At 49.9% G+C, this 23496-nt stretch overlaps 1 protein-coding gene across 3 annotated transcripts; it reads left to right on the forward strand.

The window, feature by feature from the left end:
* Positions 1-2648: 2648 nt before the first annotated feature.
* SH3BP5L (SH3 binding domain protein 5 like) lies at positions 2649-16146 on the forward strand. 3 transcript variants are annotated; one of them, XM_066266089.1, is made up of 8 exons: positions 2649-3054; positions 3388-3956; positions 5124-5238; positions 9534-9596; positions 9715-9843; positions 11586-11747; positions 13389-13562; positions 14050-16146. In XM_066266089.1, exons 2-8 carry the CDS (start codon positions 3847-3849, stop codon positions 14488-14490), a joined length of 1194 nt encoding a protein of 397 aa, XP_066122186.1. In that variant the 5' UTR covers positions 2649-3054; positions 3388-3846; the 3' UTR covers positions 14491-16146. The 3 variants fall into 3 exon arrangements, with proteins under 3 accessions (XP_066122186.1, XP_066122195.1, XP_066122205.1); XM_066266098.1 differs by having other exon boundaries at positions 2649-3049; XM_066266108.1 differs by lacking the exon at positions 5124-5238 and having other exon boundaries at positions 2658-3054.
* The last annotated feature ends 7350 nt before the right edge of the window (positions 16147-23496 follow it).

Raw genomic sequence — 23496 nt, forward strand, 5'->3', positions numbered from 1 at the left:
TCTTTCAGGGTTCATCTTCCCTCACTAGCCTAGAGGTATTTTATTCTCAAGATTCTAGGAAGGGGGAGGAACTACAATCAATGCAAGGTGGTATGTAAATTCTGCCTCCCATTGAAAGAGAAGTTTCTCAGTTAACCTTTATTTTAGATTTAAAACTAAATGACTCATTGTTCTTGTAAGCCAGAAACTTCTACATTCTTCTCCCTCCCCTCCCTAAAGGAGGAACAGGACAGGAAAGCCTAACCTTTCCTCCCAGAATATCAATATTAATTTGCAGCTTTTTGGTACCTTACAGCATTACTATTACTGAAGCCAAATTTCTAACTTTTGGACTCCCCTATCAAGAGAACAAGTAAAAAAAACTGCTTGAATTCCATATGTAACTCCCCTGGTTTTTGTAGGGAACCTCAACAGTAAAAAGGAATGACAGGAGGCTGAGGCATTTATTATGCACCAGATATGTCCACTCAGACATTCAGGACCCACTGCAGTGAGCAATGTCACTCCTGAAATTTTAAAAATAAAATTTCTAATTTTGTGTTAAAATCTCTTTGCAATCACTTTTAAAGGAATATTTGGCTCTGCTTTTAAACATTCTCTTTTTTCACGTGGAGCTTATAGGATGAGGGAGTAGGGAAGGGCCTTTGGTAATGCAGCCTTCCATTCCAAGGGTGAGCTCTTGTTGTAAGGTACCAAAAAGCTGAAAATTGATATTGATATTCTGAGAGAAAAGGTCAGGCTTTCCTGTCCTGTCCCTCCTTTGGGGACGGGAGAGTGAAGAATGTAGAAATTTTTGGCTTGTGAGAACAATGGGTCATTTAGTTTTAAATCTAAAATAAAGGTTAATGGAGAAACTTTTTCTTTTTCAATAGGAGGCATAATTTACATACCACCTTGCATTGATTGTAGTTCCTCCCCCTTCCTGGAATCTTGAGAGTAAAATACCTCCAGGCTAGTGAGGTAAGAGAAACCCTGAAAGATTTGTAAAAATCTTTGATTGTGTTACCTTGAAAGTCTTAATGTTTCTGTGTATCCCCTAGAAGTGTTTTTCAATCAGTGTGCTGTGGCACACTAGTATGCCATGAGACATGGTCAGGTGTGCCATGGGGAAATTAAACATAGGTCCCCAAACTACGGCCCGCATAGGCTAGTTATCGACCCGCTGCCAGCTGCCTCCATCCGAACATAAACATTCCCCTCACATCCCTCCAGCTATCAGTGACAGGAAGAGTGGAGGCACAGGGAGCGCTCACTGACCAATCACCTTCTAGGATTCATCCCGACCACTAGCAATGAACCAATAGTAGGCCGCCTCTCATCCACAACCAGGAAGGTCCCCACTCGGGCTGCCGCACACTTGTCATTGTGTGGCCACAGTGAGTAGTTGAAGCTGCTACTCCTCCCCATGGTCCCGATTTCTAATCCTGGTCAGGACTGGAGGTAAATGTTGCCACTACTAAGGAGCAAGAGGAACTCATTGAACTGAAACAAGATCGTGGTTTAAAGCTAGTTTGCTGATCTTCCTTTGGACAGTTTTTGGTTATCTGTTGCCAAGGAGTTCCCTGTTCTGGCCAACAAAGCTATTTTGACATTGCTCCCGTTTTCAACCACATATCTATGTGAGCTGAGCTTCTCAAGCTTGACTGCGATAAAAACTAAAAACAGACAGAGACTGAGAACCGTTCTTTTTACCATTCCTGCCAGGATATCCCTTTTGTGTTCATCGAAACAGGCCGAGGTTTCACACTGAGTATGAATACATTTAGAAACTATATTATTAACTATATGTATAATATGTACTGTGTTAGAGTGTCATTTTGTGTCATTTTGGTAGGTGGTGTGCCCCAGGATTTTGTAAATGTAAAAAATGTGCCATGGCTCAAAAAAGGTTGACAATCACTGCCCTAGACAAATGTTATAACCTTGTTAATGATTGTGCCATAATGTCATGCTCTCCCCCAGCCGCATGTAATCAAGGGTATATAAGCTGCCCCTGAACTATTTTTGGGACTGCACGATTTGGGCCTGCAGATGCCCTGTGTCAGCCATATGCGGCCGGCATATTTAAAATTTCCTCCTTCAATAAAACTCTTCAAAATTTATCTGGACTCGATGAAGTAAGGTACAGTACCTTTCAGAATGTGGGGGGCAGTACTTTATAACACCCTGACGCTCTCAGGCCTCTGGCAAAAAACACTTCCTCTACACCTCTCTTGGGGTCACCTACAAGTGGTGACCAGGTCCCTGCGCTGAGCTGCTTTCCCTGAAGCATAGGCGCTGTAACAGCGCCTCCTCCCCGGGTACTTCTGAGGCCGAGAGCGCCGTCTCCCCCCCCCCCCCCCCACCCCCCCATAGACTTCCAGTTAACCTCCGCGAGTATCAGCGACCCCAACGACGCGACGTTCGGGCTCCGGGACCAGCTATGCCGGTGGCACCCAAAGGAGAGATTTATCCCTCCGAGCCCTTGGTTAGACACTGTAACTCAGGTCAACATTGACTTCACTACACCGAAAACAAACGCTTTTGGAAAACGGCAGTCCATGACAACGGCTGCTTCAGCCAGTCCCCAAAATACACTCCGGAGTTTCCAGCGCCAAAAGTCCAGCCTCCCACTTCCGGCGCCGCTTCCGACTTCCGGGGCGGGGACGAAGTAGTTTTCCTGAGTCTAGGGCCGCAGAGCCGTAAAGCAAAATGGCAGTCCTCTCTAGGAGGTGGTTGTTTAGTGGTAGCCCTTCTCTTCTCACCCGAGCCTCTCGGTTTTTATCTTCCGCCCAAGTTTTACTCAGAAAAACCTGCCATTTCAATCTCATTCAGCCGGGGTGGAGCACGGGCTGGAAGCAACGTGAGGTGACCCGAGAGCCTTAGGGCGCCATTTTGTACGGAAACTGAATGCCGGGCGGGGCGAGCGGCGGGGAATCTAGACGAGGCGGGCTGGCAGGACCTTCTCCACCCGGCGCTGTATTTCCGTTTCCTCTCGGTCCTGTCCAATTTTGTTGATCGGCTTGTTGCGGGGTGGGCGGGAGCAAGGTTGTTTGGAACTCCGCTCGCGGTAAGGTAAACTGAGGCAAGGCTGTGCGCTGGGGAGCCTTCTGTCTGTCTGTGCCGGAGGTCTGGGCAGGGTCCTTGGGCTCCAGGAAGAGCTTGAAGACGTGAGGCTTGGAGAGTACGAGTTGGGGCGGGGGGTGCGGTACGAGGGGAACCGCGTACGCGGAGGGCGCAGACGGGCGTGGGGAAGGTGAGCCCGGGGCCGCTGGAGGGCGTGCGGGAGCGGCTGGGACCTGGAGGAATCGGACCTCAGGTCCTGCACGGCTGAGAAGTTGAGTGGGGGCCGGTCAAGATGCGGGGCTCTGATGTTGAGCATATTCTCGGCCTTTGTTTCCGTTGCAGTTCCCTAGAGACTCATCCGCAGCCTCCGCCCGGGCCCAGTCATCTGTCTCCAGCTGCTACCCCAGCCTGGAGGCGCCTGCCTCCGTCCTCCCGAATGGTGCGCCTCTTCGCAGGCCTCGGCCCAGGATCCAGGCCCCCTGTACCCCCTGCCTCGGAGCGGCAGCTCCCTGTAGCTGGGAGGGAAGAACTTTGGCGCAAACAAGGCTATAGCTCTAAGAACGATTGGAATTCCGGTCTCTAACTCAGTGCGAGTTCTTCCCGTGCCCCTTCAGCAGTCTGAGAGATTCCTTCTTGCCACTCCGATCCCAGGAAGCCCCAAGCTGGGGTCCTGGTCCCAGCATGCCAATCCTTTCTTGTGCATAGGGCTGTGCCCTTTCCCAGTCAGCATGGCTGAGTTCAGGAAGGTTACAGGGGGACGGGAGACCCCTCAGGGTGAGCGGTGGCCAGTGGTTGTAGAGGATGAAGTCCCTCAGAGCTCAGTCGCAGAGGAGCCCCGAGGAGAAGGAAGCAACAGCAGTGAGGCCAAATTGTCCCCCACGGAGGAGGAAGAACTGGATCCTAGAATACAGGTGAGAACACTGATGGGGGAGAAAAAGGGGTGCTAGCTGTTGTGGAGAGCTGGCAGAGGAGTGCACTGGGGCAGGAAAGGAAAACAAGCTCGTCAACAGATCATTGCAATACAATGTGACAAGTGCTAAAGGATTAGTCTCTGACAGGAGTGCCAAAAAGGCAGGCCAGAGTGCCTGGGATGGTTGCTGAAGCCTCACTGTGGAAGGGAAGGAACATAATTGGTGGCAGATACAGGAGGCACACTTCAGGTCAGTGCAAAGTAGAGCCTGTTGTTCTTTTCACATAAGCAGAGAAGCTCAGATGTGTGACTGGTATATGAAAGGAGATGACTTGGAGATTAGGAGGCAATCTCACCCTCTCATCAGTGTCTCCCAGGGGTGTTCACATCTCTAAAGGGTGAGACTTGTCATACAGGTGGCATCAGGTTTGGGCCTCTGAGGAAATCTGACATGTATCAGTTGTAGTCAGTCCTCAGTGACGCAGAGGCCCAGCAATTAGAGTGTTAGGGCTGCCAAGTGGATAGGAGAGCTGATTGATCACCTCAGAGTATTTACAGGCTGGTTGGTCAGCTGTGCAGATCTTCGGGAGGAGACCTGGAGCAGTTGGTGAGGATGGAGGAGGGTAGGCACTATGTGGAGGAGATGCTTGGCCAGCTGAGGCTGGATGGCAGTGATTCTGGGCAGTGACTGGGAAGTATTAGCTAGGGAAGCTGTTTGGGCAGGTGAGTGCCAGCATGTCTTTGTGTTTTGGGCTGAGTCTACCCTTTCAAGATTCTAATGTGCAGGTGACTCATACCTTTATAGGTAGCAACACATCCCTGGGCTTGCATTTCTGGGTCTCTTTGTCACCAAACCGTTGGTAGATTATTTTTGTGTGTACAGAAAAAAAATCAAAGTTGGTTCTAGAATCCTTTCTGCCCTCTTATTAGGGTCTGTGTCCCTGCTCACAGTGGGTTAGTGTTGAGTCAGTGACATTCTTGCTGTATCTCATGGGCTCAATTTCTTCTGCTAATTCCTCAGATTTGTCCTCCACTGAGGAAACAAGTTGTATTGAAAAACATTTTGGACTGAGATTTAAGCAACTGCCTGCCTAATGATTTGTTATTTTTATGCAAGTTATGTAACCTCTGTAGGCTTAGTTTTGTTTTTATTTTTTCTTTTTTTAAGTGAGAAGAGGAGAGATAATGAGACAGACTCCTGCATGCACCCCAACCCGGATCCACCCGGCAACCCCCATTTTAGGCCGATGCTCAAATCAACTGAGCTATCCTCAGCGCCTAAGGTGGATGCTAGAACCAGTTGAGCCATTGGCAGCAAGGGGGGAGGAGGGAAAGAAGGGAGAGAGGGAAGGGAAGAGAAGCAGATGGTTGCTTCTCATGTGTGCCCAGACCTGGGATCATACCCAGGATTCCAAATGCTAGGCTGATGCTCTATCCACTGAGCAAACTGGCCAGGGCCAGCCTGTTTCTTTATCTGTGAAATGAGAGGTGGTCTCACTGATTTGCATGACTCCTTCCTGCCCTGGTTTCACAGAGTCCTGTGAGCCTTTTCTTTCACAAATTCTTTAGTTTGTCTTTTGTGACAGTTTGCAAGTAGTACTTTGGGAAAGACCCCTGTGTGCTTTGGGGAAGAGGACAAGGTGATTTGCTGCCTGCTGCCTGCAGTGTTCCTGGCCCTGCTCCTGAGGAGAATTCAGCAGCTTCTTCTCACAGTACCTCCTGCTCCTGTATTGCCTACCAAGAGTCACTCTTATGTTTCACTGCTGCATGTGACTACTTAAAATCAATTAAAATAAAAATTGGAGATGCAGTTCCCCAGGTACTGTTGGCAGTGCAGAATTAGGACATTCTTTCACGGGCAGTTCCACTGGATGAGCTGTGTAAGGGCTGTAGGGCATGGGGCTCACATGATATCCCCTGGCCTCCAGTGAGTCTGCTGTGACTTGTCAAAGTGGAAGGTATGTTGTGGGTTATGTAGGAAAGAAAGGTCTTGCACAGGTCTCCCTTGTAGGTGGTACACAGCCGGGCCAGTGTCCTGGCCTCAGTGGCAATTCAGCCCTTGTTACTTTGTGGTAGAAGCATCCTTGATGGAGTAGGCAGCTGGCATTCACCCCTTCTGGATACTGATTAGAGTGGGACATGTGTCTTTGCAGGTCCCTTTAGTGTTGACATTGCACAGACCATGTTACCCTGATAGTGTGTCTCAGTGCTGCAAGTGGATTTTTACTGCATTCAGTGGGTCTTTACCCACAGATTCATCAGAACCCATCAGGGAGGTTTAAGTGCACCCATCTGAGCTGTGCCCAGACATGTACATCCTCCTGGCATGGGTGGACAAAAAGTGGTTCTTTTTTCTTTTTATTTTTTAAGAGAAAGGGAGAGGAGAATCATCAACTTGAGTTGCATCACTTACCACTTTAGTTCATTGATTGTGTCTCATATGTGCATTGACTGGGAGGGCTCATGCTGAGCCATGACCCCTTGCTCAAGCCAGAGCCCATGCAATCATTTTGATGATCCCACACTCAAGCCGGTGACCTTGGGGTTTTGAACCTGGGAACTCTGTCCCAAGTTGATGCCCTATCCACTGTACCGCCACCACCAGTCAGGAAAAAAAAAAAAAGTTCTAACATGCGGCCTGGGTGAGTCCAGTGGGCCAGGGAAATCTGAAGACGGACCTTGATCAGATGTTTTCAGGAACTTCAGGTGAGGCTCTTTCTGATGTGGGGACTGGAGTTTCTTGGTAAGCTAACAGCCTGCCTGAGTCCCTGTTGTTTGGTGGGATTTCCTGGAAGTTGAAGGAAAGCCAACTGGAGGCTAACTTTAGGCCTACTGGGAGTGTGCTGTTCCCCCCTGGAGAGCCGCTGGCCATATCCCTATGTCTTAACTTCAGCATATGTCTCTAAGGCCTCCAAGCTGGTCTTTTGCTCCATAAGACAGGGCGGGCTCCCGAGGAGGAGGGAGGTGCCCGGTGGGCTTCCCTGTGACTTTCTCAGCTTCTTTGTGATGAGTGCATTCTTTACTGAGGTGAGTGGAAACATTCACTCAGACACTGCTCAGATTCTTCTTTGTTGTTCTTTTTTTCTTTATTTTTTTCTTTTGCTCCTCAGATTCTTAAGGATGACTTTGTAGACTCTGCCTCCTCATCTGAAATGTTTGTTTGGCTCACAGACAGCTTTTTTCCCCTTATTTCTGAGACCTGGGCTTATATCATCTGGCCCCACCCACTGGCCATGGCTCCGTGTTTCAGTGGCCAGCACAGCTGTGCAGGCGTGTTGGCAGCCTGAGTGGTCAGGCCTCTGCTACAGTGGCCTGGTATCCTGGGAATGTGTTGTGTGCCCAAGAAGGTCAACCTTTCTGTTGGCTGCAAGCTCACTGATGGGCGATGTTTGCTGACTCAGACCTATTTTCCTGGAGTTCTATGCCATCAGCTACCAGGAATCCCCAGTGGGGCAGGCCACATGGAACGTGTTGCCAGCTACTCAAATGGCCCAGTGCTTGTCAGCTTCTACTCAGCCTGGCTGCTCCCAGCCCCTTGCCCACCCTGCCCTCCAGCCTGTTAGAAAAAGCTTTGTGACTGAGGAGCAGACCTCATTCAACAGAATACTTAATTGCTGAAGCTGCTATGTTGGTGTAAATTCCCGCCCTTTGCTAATAGCCAGAGACCTTCATGTCCTTTTTCAGTGGGGATGACGTTTAGAGCCATCCACTCCGATGACTTTGTTAGAGGCTGGGAGCACTTTGGGCTGTGGAACTGAGTGGGAGGCCATCTGGACCTTGGTCTGCCCACAGGAACAGTAGCCTGAACCTGCATCCTCTCCTCCCCTAGAATTAATGTTTGTTGCTTTCCTGAGGCCTTTTCCTACCAGGGCCGTGGTGTTCTGAGGTGATGGTATTCTTGTCTTCTCTGAGATATCCATCCAGGGACGTCCTTAGTGCTAGGAGGATGATCATAGGGGCAGGAAAGCCAGATCACTGGGTGTGTCTAGGATCCAGCCCCAACTCTCACTGATGGCCAGATGCCCACCTCATTGTTTGTCTGTCAAGGGAATGAGCTGAGAAAGAGAGGGTGCCGGTGGGATCGCTAGGAGGGCAACACCTCTTGTCCCAGAGTCTGAAATTACTGTGCGCTGAGTCAGACGCAGGAGCTAGACCCATGGGGAGAGGTGACTTCTCCTGGCAGGAATTGTTTCTTCTTAGGACCTGTTGGTATGCTGCCATCAGCTGCAGGTGACGTCCCTGTTGGGAAGGCAGTGAAATTGTGTACTGTGTGGTGGTGTGCTCTCTCTGGCTTCCCTGAGGTCCCTAACTGTTGGCTGCCTGTGGTTCCAGACCGTCAGGTCTAAAGGACACTGGATTGTGTGACTAATCAGATGGCCCTGTGCACCACTTTCTAAACAGGCATTGCCCGGTATGTTAGCCAAGCGTCACTGGCCAGGCTGAGATGTGCCAAATGTCAAATGCATGTGGATATTTCAAAGATATAATCTAAAAAAAGAATGTAAAAATATTGTTAATAACATATTGCTGACATGGTGAAATGACAATTTCTTGGGTATATGGGGTAAAATTAAAGGTGTTACAATTTAATTTGGTTATTTAATCTGGTTTGGTTTTTTTTTAAATGTGGCTACTAGAAAACTAGAAAGTGCACATGAGGTTCACATTGTATTTTTTTTTGACAGAGACAGAGGGATGGATAGACGGGAAGGGAGAGAGATGAGAAGCATTGATCCTTTGTTGCATCTCCTTAGTTGTTTATTGACTGCTTTCTCCTATGTGCCTTGATGGGCTACAGCAGAGCGAGTGACCCCTTGCTCAAGCCAGCAACCTTGGGCTTCATGCCAGCAACCTTTGGTCTCAAGGCAGTGACCATGGAGTCGTGTCATGTCTAGGATTCCATGCTCTGTCCAACAGAAAGATTGCCCCCCCCCCCAATCAAGGCACATATGAGAAAGCAGTCAATAAACGACTAAGGTACCTGCCTGCCGTTGGGGTACACATCAGAGTCCAGTCTGGGGGCAAGTGCTCTGGGCATCCTGCCAGCATTGCTGCCCAGATAGGTGACCCTGTTGTCTCTACCACCTAAGAGGCCCATCCACCCCATGGTCCTCATACTGTGAGGGTCTGTTGCTTACTTGCTGGGCCATTAGCAGCCAGCTCAGAGCCCTGAATTCTCGATTCTCATGTGCTAAGCTGTGATAAGTGTACAGTAAATACGTACTGAGCAAGTGGCTCAGGGAAGAGACTCTTAGCTCTGGCTGGAGTTCGAGGAGGAGGTGGTATGGTCAGAGGGAGAGCATACAGGGTGCTCCCACTTAGCTTTGTACATGAATGTTCCATTCTCCAAATCTTGATTTCCTGAACCTTTAAAGTAGGGTTTTACTCCCTGACACAGGTAAGTTGTGAGATGACAGTAGACTGCATATTAGATCTCTGACAGGAAGGAGCAGTGTCCTCATGCATTTCTCCCTTTCCCTGCTTGGGCAGGCTTTCCCTCTGTGCATGCACTCCTTGCCCACATGGCCCACTGGAGGCTCCTTCCCTCCCTAGTTCTAACTCTGCCCCTCTCTGGCAGGAGGAGCTGGAGCACCTGAACCAGGCCAGTGAAGAGATCAACCAGGTGGAGCTGCAGCTGGACGTAAGTGTCCTGCCCCGGTGTCTCCATGTGCCTCCCTCCCTGTTAGGCACAGTGGCAGGGAAGGGACTGGGACATGCACACAATGTTTTTCCTGTTCACATATATGTCCTTTTGTTAGGAGGCCAGGACCACCTATCGGAGGATCCTGCAGGAGTCAGCGAGGAAGCTCAACACTCAGGGCTCCCACTTGGGGAGTTGCATCGAGAAGGCCCGGCCCTACTATGAGGCTCGGAGGCTGGCTAAGGAGGTACTGCTCCCAGACTGTTGCGCTGGGAGACTGTTCCCTGAGCGTGGCCCACTGTACAGAGCGGGAGACAGATCGCCTTTTCTCTTTGCGTTTCTCTTCTCTTCCCTTTGGTTCATCTCTCTCTCTCTCTCTCTCTCTCTCTCTCTTTTTTTCTTACCTTGCACTTCTTTACGCTTCTTCCTCCCTTTTCTTTACTCAAATAATGTGAGTCACTATTAGAAAACTGTAATTGTAACAGTAAAACAAGGGAAAGAGAAGAAAACAAATATCACTCCAAATGCTACTGTGCACGTTTCATGAGTTTTGTACCTGGGATTTATTTTGGTTAAATATGGTGAAATGATAGAGACAATGGCACTTCCCAAGAGGAGGGTACATGCCATGCCATGCAGGATCACATGGAGAAGCACCTGGGTTGGTCAGGAGGCCAAAATCAGAAGGAGAAAGCATTGCCCAGGACCTTTCTTGTGTTTTTTGTGGGAAGGAATAGGTAAAGTAGGGTAGGCAACTCTGGCCAAACTTAGTGTGGGATGGTTTGAATAATAGGAGTGGGCTATGGCCTGTAGGGGTAGGCCCTAGTTGTCTGTACCTGGCCCTGCATGATTTAGGACAAAGCCAATATTGGCTGGTGCAGGAGAGTGATAAAGGAGGTGGTGGGTGTTGGCTTAGCTGGTTTGCATATGAAAGGTGTGCTCTCTGGAGTTTACTATCTCAGGAATTAACTAGCTCTGGGAGGACCACGAAGGCCCCCAGGAGGTCAAAGCATCATACAGTATAGAAAATAAAAAATATGATTAATACAGTACAGATAACCTATTAAGTTTTTTGTGTAAATTGTGCCCAAATAGTTTTACACAATATATGCTGTATTTGTTTAACCAATTCCCAGGAACTGAAAATTTAGACTTGTTTCCCATTTTTTGTTTGGTAAGCATGGCTGCAATGACAATCTCCGAGCACTTCTCTGGTTATCTCTTCTACCTTTCCTGCTGGTCTAGAAGTGATGGTGTTGGGCATACTTCTTTCTGTGAGACTGTCCATGTTGCTAATACCCTTGCAACTAACATGGGGAGGACTTTTCTTTGTTCTTTGTAGGGCAGAGGCTCTGAGACTTCTGGGCCTCACACACCTTCACTGGCAGCATCGTGCTTTCCCACATTCTCTCAGGCCATATTCTTACAAAATATTCTTTATAGAATGGGGCTTCCTTGGTTGGCATTTATCCTTAGCGCAGTATGAGAAGTGAAACATTGCAATGAGCCTTCCTCCTCTTTTTTTTTTTTTTTTTGTATTTTTCTAAAGCTGGAAACGGGGAGAGACAGTCAGACTCCCGCATGTGCCCGACCGGGATCCACCTGGCACACTCTGCTCTGCCCACCAGGAGGCGATGCTCTGCCCCTCCGGGCCGTCGCTCTGCTGTGACCAGAGCCACTCTAACGCCTGGGGCAGAGGCCAAGGAGCCATCCCCAGCGCCCGGGCCATCTTTGCTCCAATGGAGCCTTGGCTGCGGGAAGGGAAGAGAGAGAGAGGAAGGAGGGGGGGTGGAGAAGCAAATGGGTGCTTCTCCTATGTGCCCTGGCCGGGAATCGAACCCGGGTCCCCCGCACGCCAGGCCGACGCTCTACCGCTGAACCAGCTGGCCAGGGCGAGCCTTCCTCCTCTTGATCTCACTGAGGATAGGTCTCCATGGTCAACTGGGAGTTTCTCAGGACTTCCCCATTCTGATGGCTCTCTCCCCTCAGGCCCAGCAGGAGACACAGAAGGCAGCCTTGCGGTATGAGCGGGCTGTAAGTATGCACAATGCTGCCCGGGAGATGGTGTTTGTGGCCGAGCAGGGTGTCATGGCTGACAAGAACCGGCTGGACCCTACATGGCAGGAGATGCTCAACCATGCCACTTGCAAGGTGAGCCAGGCTGTTCCAGCAGGTCCCTTTCTCTGATTCCCATGCTTTCTTTGCTGTCTCTTTGTCCAGTCACCCTCCTCCTTTTTATCTCGTTTCCACCCCACCTTTCTGTCAGCGTTAGCTCTGTTCCTGGCAGATTTGTGCCTTTTTCTGCCCTCTTTGGCTTCCAGTGCTTTTCATATACATCTCTGGATTCAGACTCTTTGGCTCTTTCTGAACCTGTGCCTCCAGGTTTGGGACTAACCCAAACAGTTCATCCCTGCTGGATGCTCTGGGTTCAGTACTCACATTTTGTTATGTTTAGCTGTGACTCTTCTGTTCTCAGAATATTCTCCCTTTCTTACTTTTAAGCTCTGCCACTGAACTTTGATACTTGAAGTGTAATCTGAGTATCATTTCCAAGTTACTCGAAGGGGACTGATGCAGGAGGATCCCTGGCATCAGCTCTGGTCTGCCACCCTCACCATGTTAAGAGCAAGTGTCTGAGTTCATTCAGGCTATTATAACAGAATAACACACTGGGGGCTTAAACAACACAACAAATGTTCCTCACAGCTCTGGAGGCTGGGAAGTCCACCATAAAGGCACAGTCAAATTTAGTGTCTGGTGAGGGCCTCCTTCCTGGTCCCTAGCCTGCTGGCCATCTTTTCACTGTGTCTACATAGCGAAAGGGGCGAGGGTGCTCTCCAGAGCCCCCTCTTTTATAAATTTTTATTTATTGATTTTAGAGAGAGAGAAACATCAATTTGTTGTTCCAAGTAAATGCATTTATTGGTTGATTCTTGTATGTGCTCTCACCAGGGATCGATCCTGACCTTGGCATATTGAAACAATGCTCCAACCAACTGAGCTACCTGGCCAGGGCTCCAGAGCCCTTTTATAAGGGCACTGATCCCACCCATCACCTAATCATCTCTCAGAGGGCTGCCTCCAATACCATCAACATAGTGGGTAGGATTTCAGCATGTGAATTTTGAGGGGCACAAACATTTAGTCTGTAGGGAAGCAAGTGTGAGTTCTTGATAGATTGTCATGCCTCAGGTTCTTTGAGTGGCCCTTAGTTCAGGCCCACAGCCTTACACAGAACAGAAGGTGATATAGGAGAGTGCAGCACTGGGGAGGACTTGTTGAGCTGTGAGTGACAGGGCTCCAATGTACATCTGTCTCCCCAAGGTTGGCTCCCTGGTCCTGGTGGACAAGGTGGCAGGAGCCCTTGCCTGGTCCCTGTTGGAGCATGAAAACCAAGAGAAACCAGTGCAGAGCTGTGACTCCCCACGCTGGGGCTCCTCTAGTCCTCCAAGCTCCCATCCCCAGCACTGAGTGCTCCCCAAGGACAGTGACTCGTAGATGTGCATAGACAGACATCCCCAACAGGCTCACAAGTTGTCCAAGGGCCGTAGTACCCTCCTGGCAATAACAAACTACATTCCACCGAGTAGTAGTGGTGCAGGTAACAATAGGCACATGCAAGGACTCACTGTTCTCCTTTGTGTCTTGGGAGAACTGTGCCCTTTCCAGGCTTTGCAGACAGTGGGGGTTTCCCCCAGAGTTACATTTGGAGTGGCAGCCTGGGACAGATGACAGGGGCAGGAGCATGCCACCTTGCTCAGGGATGTGTGTCATCTGCCCCACCTGGGCCAGGTGAACGAGGCGGAGGAGGAACGACTTCGTGGCGAGCGGGAGCACCAGCGGGTGACACAGCTGTGCCAGCAGGCTGAGGCTCGGGTGCAGGCCCTGCAGAAGACCCTCCGGCGGGCCATTGGCAAGAGTCGCCCCTACTTTGAGCTCAAGGCACAGTTCAGCCAGATCCTGGAGGTAACTGCAGGGAGTGGGGGGCAGTTGGGAGGAGGCAGGCATAGAAAGTGAAGACAGGGAGACCATGTATGATTTGCCTCTATTCCATCATCAGACCATTTAGATGGGACAAGTGGTGGCATCTGTGTTCAGAATGACATCCAGGCAGTGGGATGTGGGATTAGGGGCAGGTACTGGCGGAAAATGGAGTTGTAGGAAGGCAAACAAGAAAAAGTGAGAATCTGGAAAACCAGGAAAAATGAGGAAGAAGAATAGGCCTAATAGAGAAAGGGTATCATGGGAAGAGAAGAGTGGTGGGTGGGGATAAAGACTGAGAAGAAGACCCTTGGGTTCAGGTCCAGAGCTGGGCCTGATTAGGGGGTGGGGGGGAAATGAGTGGATGGCAGGGCAGGGCTTCCTAGTGGGGCTGAGGGGACTGGCAGTGCCTAGCTATGGAGAGTTGCCTACTGGGTTATGTAACTCGGTGCCTCCCTCTTTCCCTCCTTAGGAACACAAGGCCAAGGTAACAGAGCTGGAGCAGCAGGTCACTCAGGCCAAGACCCGCTACTCTGTGGCCCTGCGTAACCTGGAGCAGATCAGTGAGCAGATTCACGCGCGGCGCAGGGGCCTACCCCCTCATTCCCCTGGCCCTCGGCGTTCCTCCCCTGTAGGCGCTGAGGCCAAGCAGGAGGAGGATGGAGACAGTGGGATCATTGAGGGGGCTGAGAGCGGGGCACGAGAGGATGGCTGCAGCCTGGGTCCCGGTCCTGCGCCTGATGCAGACACACTGAGCCTGCTGAGCCTGCGCACAGTGGCCTCTGACCTGCAGAAGTGCGACTCCGTGGAACACCTGCGGGGCCTTTCGGACCATACCAGTCTAGATGGCCAGGAACTGGGTTCCCGGAGCGGGGGCCGTGGGGGCCGCCACCAGCGCAGCATCAGTCTGTAGCCCATGCTTAGCATGGCTGGTGTGTCCCTTAATACTGCTGGCTCACCCAGAGCAGGGTGGGCTCCCAGCTCCTCTCCTGGGGTCCTTACCTCCCCTGGAAAGGTCAGGTTGTTGGTGTGTCTTGAGTCCTCCTGTCATTTGTGCCCTCCTTCCCCCCAGGTGTTGCAGATGACATCTCTCTTTGCCTTACTTCTTCAGAAGGCTTATCTCCATGCCATTTGCCGGCCTCTATGACTTCTCACCTTCTGCCTGGCTTTTCCCCTCAGGGAACTTGGTCTGAGTGGTACAAGGAAGCCCATCACAGAAGGTGGATGCTGGACCTCAATCCAGCATCTTGGTCTCCCCTAGCCTGAGTGAATGGACAGATGTTCCTCCCACCTCTCCATCTCCCAAGGGGCTCTAGAGATGTGGCAGAACTCGCCTGGCATCCCTGTGCCCATGCTCTGTCCCAATCTGCCTGTGTGTAACCTGTAAAATGCATTGTGGAGCTGTGTCTCTGAAGACACAACCCCTGTCCCTCAGCACTCCCTCCTCGTGACCTAAGCTACTTTGCTCTGGGTTCCCCAGAGCAGGACTTGGAGGGTACTGGTGTCAGGAAAGGTAAAACCCAGCCCCAGTGTCAGCATAAGGGACATTAACAACTTTACAGACTCCCAGGTGCATGGTGTTCTACCAGCAGGCCTGGGCCCTTAACATTGCGAAGGTGCTAGTGGGTTTCTAGTAGCATTGTGTTGGGAATAGAGAAGCAGTGGGGCCCTGATGGTTGAGTCCCTTGCCAGTCCTGCTGCAGATTGGAGTTTACTTTTTAGAGGATACTAAGCTAAATCTCAGCCTCCTCCTGTAGGATGGAGTTAGGGAATTTGGTGCTCTTTCCCCAACCAAACCGTACTTACTCCACAGTCCTGTGGAGAATGCTGAAGTGTAGCTGCCCTTGTTGGGAGTGGACTCAACCTCCACAGGGAGCAGCTCCAGGTCTCTCTGGTGGTGCTGCCAGATGGTGTGTTGGGGGTGGGGTGGGGTGGGGTTGGAAAGCTACACTGGGTCTGGGTGCCTTAGGGAGGACTGGGCCTCACTGTTCCACCCTAGGAGGGGTAAGAACTGGACTGGGCAGGTGGGCTGTTTCTAGGCCTGTGTACCGCTGCCATTGATGGAGCAGTGGGCCTTCATTTGGATGGTGTCTCTGTCCTAGGGTTGAGGCACGGTGGTCACAATGAAAACCCATGGGTTTGATGTGGCCATGTGTATGCATGTGCTGGTGTGTGTGTGGGGGGAGGGTCTGCCTCTAATTTTATTTAAATAAAATAGTTTATGTAACAGTAATTTTACTGCCCCTATCACAGAAGGGAGGATGGGGTGGGGTGAAAAGCAGGGTGTTTGAGGACTTCTTTCAATGGGTTGGTCAAGGAAAGCCCCCAGGAGGTGAAGAAGAGTTGGATCTGAGATCTAACCAGGCCACAGGAGGAGGGAAGGCTTGTGGTCAGATGGCTGGAGTGAGCACAGTAGGAGGTCCCCACCCTGCCAGCTGGCTGTAGACAAGTCTGTAGGGTGGGATGGACTTACCCGCCACTTTGGTGATCCACGAGTGCCACTCCTGGATATGAGTGAGCATGAAAGGTTGTAAGATTTAGCAAATAAATATACAGTTTGCCAGTTGGACTTGAATTTCACATAGTGAATGATTTTTGCCCCCTGCAAGGTTTAGGTCATATTTAGTTGTGATCAATCTGAAATTAACACATAAAAGGTGACTCCCAAATCAGGGGTTGACTTTTTATGGGGCAGGAGGGGTTTGAGTACCTTTGGACCCCAGCCTGTGAAACATAAGAAAGTGGGTGGGGCTTTCAGATAAGAAACAGATACTTGCAGGTAACAGGTGATGCTGGCCAGTAAATACAGATGACAAGAACCTGACCTGTGGTGGCGCAGTGGATAAAGTGTCGACCTGGAATGCTGAGGTTGTTGGTTCAAAACCCTGGTCTTGGCCTGATCAGGCCATATACGAGAAAAAAAACTAGTAAATGCTTCCCATTCCCCCACCTATCTTCTCTAGTCTCTCTCTAAAATAATCTTTAAAAAAAAAAACCCACCATGCAGGGAGCTAGGAAAGAATGGGGGGGGGGGGGCCTCACTACTTTGCAGTTCTGATCCAGCCACTGGGTGCCTGCTGGCAGGAAGTCCCTTGCTCTCAAGTCTCCCTGACTGTAGGCCTCATTCTTCTGAAATCGGTTCTGGTCCCCTTCAGCCAGGGTTAGGGCCTCACTCATTTTGGTGTTCTCAGGATCTAACACATGGCACTGTCCATCATGCATTTGCCCACTACCTTGCTGAACTTGTGTTACTCTTGACACAAGTTTTCCTCTTGCTAGCCCATTAGACTTCTGTCTCTGATTTGAGGCCCCTTGTGTACTTTTGACTAAAGCCCTTTCTGGTTCCCTAGCTCTCAAACCAGGTCTGAATTAATTTCCCTACCCTCCCCAAGTTCCTCAAGGATCTTTTGACTTGTTGCAAGATTGACCCAGTGCTACTGTGTCTTCCCTGACTCCATCTGCTCAACACTTAAATGCTACACTAGACATTATAATAGAGGGACAGTATGTCATGTATGGTCTAAACTGGGGCACTTGAGTGAAAGGGGACAGGTGTAATCCAGGAGTGAAAAGCACTGACCACACTGTTGAGAGGGCTGACATTGGTCTGCCTCTGCCCTGAGGGGCTGTGTACACATGAATGGCCCACTCATCTCTGGGGTTTGGTGTCCCAGTCTGCAAGAAGGGGGCCACATTGGGCAGATGACCTCTCAGGTTCTCTAAAGCAGTGGTTTTCAACCTTTTACATTTGGGGACCAGTGAAAATATTTCAGAGGCCTCTAAGGTAGGAATCACCCTGAGCATAATTGAATTTGACTAAGATCTTTGTTGGGTCTATAATCTTCATACAGCATCAGGGTGATTAGACTCGGTAGTCTAGCATGAAATTTCTGGCAGACTGGCACTGGTCCGTGTGACAGTGGTTGAAAAACACTGTTCTAAAGCACTAAAATTATATGGCTGGTGGAGATTTTGGGCCTGTGAGGCATTTGGTGGACAATATGAGCTAGTTGATGTGTTTGCAGAGGGTACTTGGGAACAGATCCAAGTGCAGGGTTGGTTGGGACCGAACCAGAGGCAGTAGATATGAGCTAGTGACCATCCATTGCATCAAGGGCCCTGCAGCGCCAGGGGGTTAACTCCTTCCCCATGGTAGGCAGGTAGCATTCACCACACCTGGGATAAACCAGCTAACTTGTTCAACATAATTGTGCATGTGTGTGTGGGGGATCCAAATTAGTTTCTTCCTTGTTAAGACATTTGGATCTAGGATGGAATGGAGGTCTGGGTGGAGTTTGGGAAGAGAAAACAAACTCTTTGCATCACACATGCCCTTGGCCACATTGTCCCCTTTCCTCTCCTCAGGGTCCTCTCCACTTCACATGCAGCAGAAGGACACATCAGCTGTGTAGGGTCCAGCCTTCGAGAGATGAGGCAGGAATGCTTAGACGGTAGTGGGGCTGAGGGAAGAGTGGAGGGACGGGGGAAGCTGCTGGCATGCAGGGCTTCCTGACAGGTCTCCTGGAGGTCCTGGAGGTCTGCAGCCTCTCAGGTTGCCACTGTTCAGGAGGCCCTGGCTTTATGTCACCTCTCCCTTTTTCTTCTAATCTCAATGTTTCTGCTGTAGATTTAGCTTTCTGCCCACCTTGGAGAGAGGCCAGGAGCCCAGCTGTCCCAGCACCCAGGTGTGGGTATGCAGTCCCTTCTCTCCTGTTTGGTTTTCCTTCAGGTGCCCTTTATCCAAATCCTATTTCCACTTTGGTCAGGCTTTCCAAGGTCTCTGATCACAAAACCTCCCTCTGTAAATAATTGTATTTAGCAGAAAGGACTGGCAACTCATTTGGACGGGACTTGTCAATGACAAGAAAAAGTACAAGGCCTTAGGATAGTCTTCTTGGAGGGAAGTTATGTCTTCATGGCACCAATAAGAACAAACTCTCGGCCCTGGCCGGTTGGCTCAGCAGTAGAGTGTTGGCCCAGTGTGTGGAAGTCCCAGGTTCGATTCCCAGTCAGGACACATAGGAGCAGTGACCATCTGCTTCTCTACCCCTCCCCCTCTATCTTTCTTCCTTTACCACAGCTATGGCTTGAATGGTTAAAGCAAAGTTGGCCCCAGGTGCTTAGGATGGCTCCATGGCCTCACCTGGGGTGCTAAAATAGCTCGGGTGCTGAGCAATGGAGCAGTGACTCAGACAGGCAGAGCATTGCCTGGTAGGGGGCTTACCTGGTGGGTCACAGTCAAGGTGCTTGCAGGAGTCTGTTTCTGCCTCCCTGCCTCTCACTTAATAATAAAAAAATGTTTTAAAAAAACCACTCAAGTTTAAAAAAAAAAAAAGCAACCAGGTATTCAGCTTACTAGCCTACCTGCCACCTTGGATATGCAATTTATTTTTTTCTGAACTGAATTTTATATATAATACATACACATCCAGAGAAAAGGTGAAAGACCAGCAAATTAATCTGGAAGCATAAATAGAGAAGGGTGAGAGAAAACACTGCAAATAGAGAAACTAAGAATTGGAGAAAGTATAAGAAGTGGAGAAGACAGAGGTAAAGATAGGTGCACTCAGGTGCACGGAGGGACCTCAAGGATGAAGCAAAAGCATGCCTAGGTGACTAAGCTGGTAGCAGAGTGGTATTCTGAGGCACCTGGACACTCAATCAACCCAGGTCAGATTTATAGCCTTCCTTATCTTGACCTATGTTAAGGCACCACCTAGGTGTGGACCCTTCCTGGAGCTGTCTGCATTCTGCAACCATGTGCCATCCAGAAGTTTATGGCTCTTGATGTTAGGAGAAATTACTGATAAACCTGTTTCAAACGTTGTTAGGCAGATAAAGTTATTTTTTCTCACCCTTATTGTTAAAGATGGCGCTACCCACCTGGATGGCTGTTGCCTAGGTGGTAACATTAGTTGCCCTTCTTGCTTGGAAGGGGCGTGGTTATTCTAATGTATGTTAGGGGAGGGCTTTTTATTGTGTTAAGGAGGAGCTAGGAGGCCATTTGGAAGGAATGGCCACGTTCTTGAAGAGAGGATCAGCCCATGGTGTAGCAGGGCAGGGAAGCCACGTGGAGGAGGCAGCCAAAATGGCGGAATGGGGGAAGGAGAAGCCAGTTTGTGGAGGAGAAGGAGGAGATGAACAGAGGTGAATAAGACTGGTGAGGTGGAAGCCTTTGATTCTAGGAGAACTCAGATAAGTCAGTAGCTTTGTGAGTGCTGAGTGAATGGGTTTGGGAGCCCAGTGTCTGTTTTTAGTCGCTTGCTGAGTGCAAGTCTAGAATAAAGGAAAATGGACCACCAGTTTTCAGCTCTGTTGACTCCTCACCATCTGTCTGAATCAAATGCGAACCTGCATTGGCCAGGCAGCTGTGATAGCAGCCGCAGATACTGGCCATACAAACATGCTCCACCCTTCACTGGCTCCAACTGTGTTTGATATTCCATAATTGGGAACCAGATGTTTTGAGTGAACTCAAGATGTAGGCAGGACCCGTGGGAGCCAGTGACCTCAGGGTTTCAAACTGAGGGAGGAAGGGCTAAGGGGCTGACTGAGAAAGTTTGAAAAGTAACAAACTACAGATGTAGCCCTTTTATCAGCTCCCTGGAGTCAACTTGCAACACCAGCAAGGAAAATAGGATATGTGAATAGTCAAGGACAGACAGTCCAAACATCCCCTCCTAGAAACACAAAAGTAGTGTAGGTCTGCAGACAGATAAGTCAGGCACTTGTCACACGCCCCTTGCATGGACCCTGTAAAAGGTATATAAGATGTAAGAAATCTAACTTCAGGAAGCTCATGCTTTGGTGCTACTAACCTCATGTGTTCTGCTGGTTACTAATAAATTCCTCTTCCTCTATTAAGTTGTCTGGAAGTCTATTATCCTCCGTTTGGGTGTCTTTTCCTGCTACAGATTTTTGGTGCATGGGCCAGGAAGCAAGGAGGAAAGACGCCCACAATTGTCAGACTTCAGGCACCTCTTTGAGGAGCCCCCAGGAGGTCATGTAGATGTGCCTGCTGAGCATATGCCAGGGATTTGCCCATGTGGACGCCTCTGTAGAACAGAAGGGGGGATCCCCTTCACTGGTCCCAGCAAGGATCACACAATGGAGGAACGGGAAAATGGGGGCATGCCAGAATCATGATAAGGCATGCTGGGCACAGGGTAGTGAGCTGAGGTCCTGCCCCACTGGGCAAAAGGGAGGCCTGATCACCCTCAGAAGTAGTGACTGATCACCCTCCACAGGTTAGGAGTGGTGACTGATCACCCTCCATAGGTGTGGGGAGCAGGCACCATGGGGTAAGAGTGGTGACTCGTCACCCTCCACAGTGTGGGGAGCGGGCCTCATGAGTTAGGAGTGGTGACTCATCACCCTCCATGGGTTGTAGGAGGTTGTATGAAAGAGAGTGAGTATAGAGTGAATGAGACTTACTACAAGAGAGGGTTCTGACTCTCTCCCACAGGGCCAAAGTGCGTAGTGTCCTCTCCAAATTTCCCTTACCCCTCCCCAGTTCCTTTTCATAGTGACTGGTGTTTGTCATGGGAGTTATGGGGGTTTCACAAGAAAAACCCACTCCCTTGGCGAGGATGATCAAGAACTTTAAGAAAGGCTTCTCTGGGGATTACCGAGTCACCATGTCCCCAGGGAAACTGAGAACCTTGTGTGAACTGGACTAGTCCACGTTTGGGGTTGGGAAGCCAGCGGAAGGGAGCTTTGATAGGTCCACTGTTGCAGAAAGTATAGCAGGTAGTCACTAGAGATCCAGGCCACCCTGACCAGTGTCCCTACATAGACTCTTGGCTCACCCTAGTTTTGCACCCTCCCCCTTGGCTCAGGGCTCAGGCATCCCCTGTACTGGTAGTGAAAGCAGGGAAGTGTTCCACCCCACCCAAGAAGCAATTGTCACTTGTCACTACCACTACCAGAAATTTCCATGTCTAATGAATCAAAAGGAAGCTCCAGAAATTAGACGGCTTCACAGGGATGAACATTTCCCAACTCCTGGGAGTAGCCAACAAGGTCTATGTCAACGGAGAGGTTGTAGGCAGGAGGATGAGCACTGAATGAAGAAAAAGGCTGAGCTCAAAGCTGCTGCCCTTCAGCACAAGGGCAAAGGAAAGCCTCCCCCATTTGAAAATGGGAAGAAGACAGGCAAGGGAAAGAAAGGACAGTCAGGCAGGACCCCCTTGTGGTGTGATCAGTGTGCCATCTACCAGAGAACCGGTCACTGAAAAAATAAATGTCCCAACTGGGACAAGGGGGAGGTGTCCTTGTACCACCTTCAAAGAGGAAGACACTGTTCAATGTAGCTGGGGAGTCCCCTTGGACTGAGGACGACCAGACTTGGGGGACCCCCGATGAGTGTATAGTCTGTATGATGGTAGGGGGCCAACTGATGGACTTCCTGATTGATACAGGGGCTGAACACTCGGTGGTGACTCAGCCTGTAGCGCCGCTTTCCACCTGTACAGTGGACATTGTAGGAACCACAGGAAAACAGGCAGGACAGGCATTCTGCCTGCCCCGTAAATGTCCTATAGGAGGAGGTCATGAGGTTATGCATCAGTTTTGTACATGCCTGACCATCCAGTGCCCCTGCTGGAGCACGATCTAAGCAAACTGAGGGCTACTATATCTTTTGCTGACAATAGCCAGCTAGACTTGCAGCTGACAAAGCCTAGGCTTGTTCTAACTCTAACTGTCCCTAGAGAGAAGAAATAGAGAACTTTTTCTATCGAGCCTGGGAAGCCACCCAGTCAGAGGCTCACCCAGAAATGGCCTGGAGTATAGGCAGAGGATAATCCTTCATGGCTGGCAATAAATCAAGTGCCAGTATCGATAGAGTTAAAGCTCAGGGCACTACCTGTCAGCCAAAGACAATACCCAATTCCTAGAGAAGCCTTGGGAAGAATGCAGGTGCATTTACAGAGGCTCAAGGAACATGGCATTATTATCCTATGCCACTCACCCTGGAATACTCCTTTGCTCCTGTCAGAAAACTGGGAAACAATGATTATCAGCCAGTACAGGACTTGAGAGTTGTGAGTGAGGCAGCAGTGACTCTGTACCTGACAGTATGAAGCCCCTATGCTCTCCTAAGTCTCCTCCCTGCCCAAGTCTCCTGGTTTACTTGCTTGGACTTGAAAGACACCTTTAGTATAAGACTGGCTTCTGAAAGCAGGGAGCTGTTGGCCTTCCAATGGGAGGACCCAGCTATAGGGGCAAAGGTGCAGTACACCTAGACTAGACTCCCCCAAGGGTTGAAGAAATCCCCTACCATCTTTGGGGAGGCCCTAGCATGTGACCTCTAGTGGTTTCCTGCACAGGACATTGGATATGTCCTCCTCCAGTATGTGGATGACCTGTTGCTGAGTCAGGAGAAAGGCAAGCAGGATGTGCTCGAGGAACGGAAGAACTTCTATGCCATCTGGAGAAGAACAGATACAAGGTCTCAAAGAAGAAGGCCCAGATCTGCCAAAGGCAAGTAAAATACTTGGGATTCATTCTCTAGCAGGGGCAGAGGAGACTAGGGGTAGAACGGAAACAGGTTATTCAGAACATTCTGGTCCCCACCACAAGGAGACAAGTTAGAGAGTTCCTTGGTGCAGTAAGATTCTGTCATTTTTAGATTCCCAACTTTACAGTACTGGCCAAACCCCTCTATGAAGTCACAAAGTGGGGAGAAAAAGATCCCTAGGAGTCAGAACAGGACTGTGCTTTTCAGAGTCTTAAAAAGAAATACAAGTTGCCCCGGCACTAGGTCTTCCTAACCTAGCAAAACCTTTTGTGCTGTACGTCTCAGAGAGGAGCACAGCAGTGGGTGTATTAACCCAGGACTTGGGGTCACAGCCTAGACCAATAGCTTACCTCTCCAAACAATTGGACGGAGTCGCTGAGGTCTGGTCACTCTGCCTGA

The sequence above is a fragment of the Saccopteryx bilineata genome, chromosome 1, assembly GCF_036850765.1.
Source record: "Saccopteryx bilineata isolate mSacBil1 chromosome 1, mSacBil1_pri_phased_curated, whole genome shotgun sequence".
Taxonomy (NCBI): domain Eukaryota; kingdom Metazoa; phylum Chordata; class Mammalia; order Chiroptera; family Emballonuridae; genus Saccopteryx; species Saccopteryx bilineata.

What these genes read in the sequence shown, in the direction of transcription:
- SH3BP5L (XM_066266089.1), top strand. Translation starts at nt 3,847, where the DNA reads ATGAAGTCCCTCAGAGCTCAGTCGCAGAGGAGCCCCGAGGAGAAGGAA. An exon ending in TCAACCATGCCACTTGCAAG is followed by an intron (nt 11,748 to 13,388) that starts GTGAGCCAGGCT and finishes CACCTGGGCCAG; the next exon opens with GTGAACGAGGCGGAGGAGGA. An exon ending in AGTTCAGCCAGATCCTGGAG is followed by an intron (nt 13,563 to 14,049) that starts GTAACTGCAGGG and finishes TTCCCTCCTTAG; the next exon opens with GAACACAAGGCCAAGGTAAC.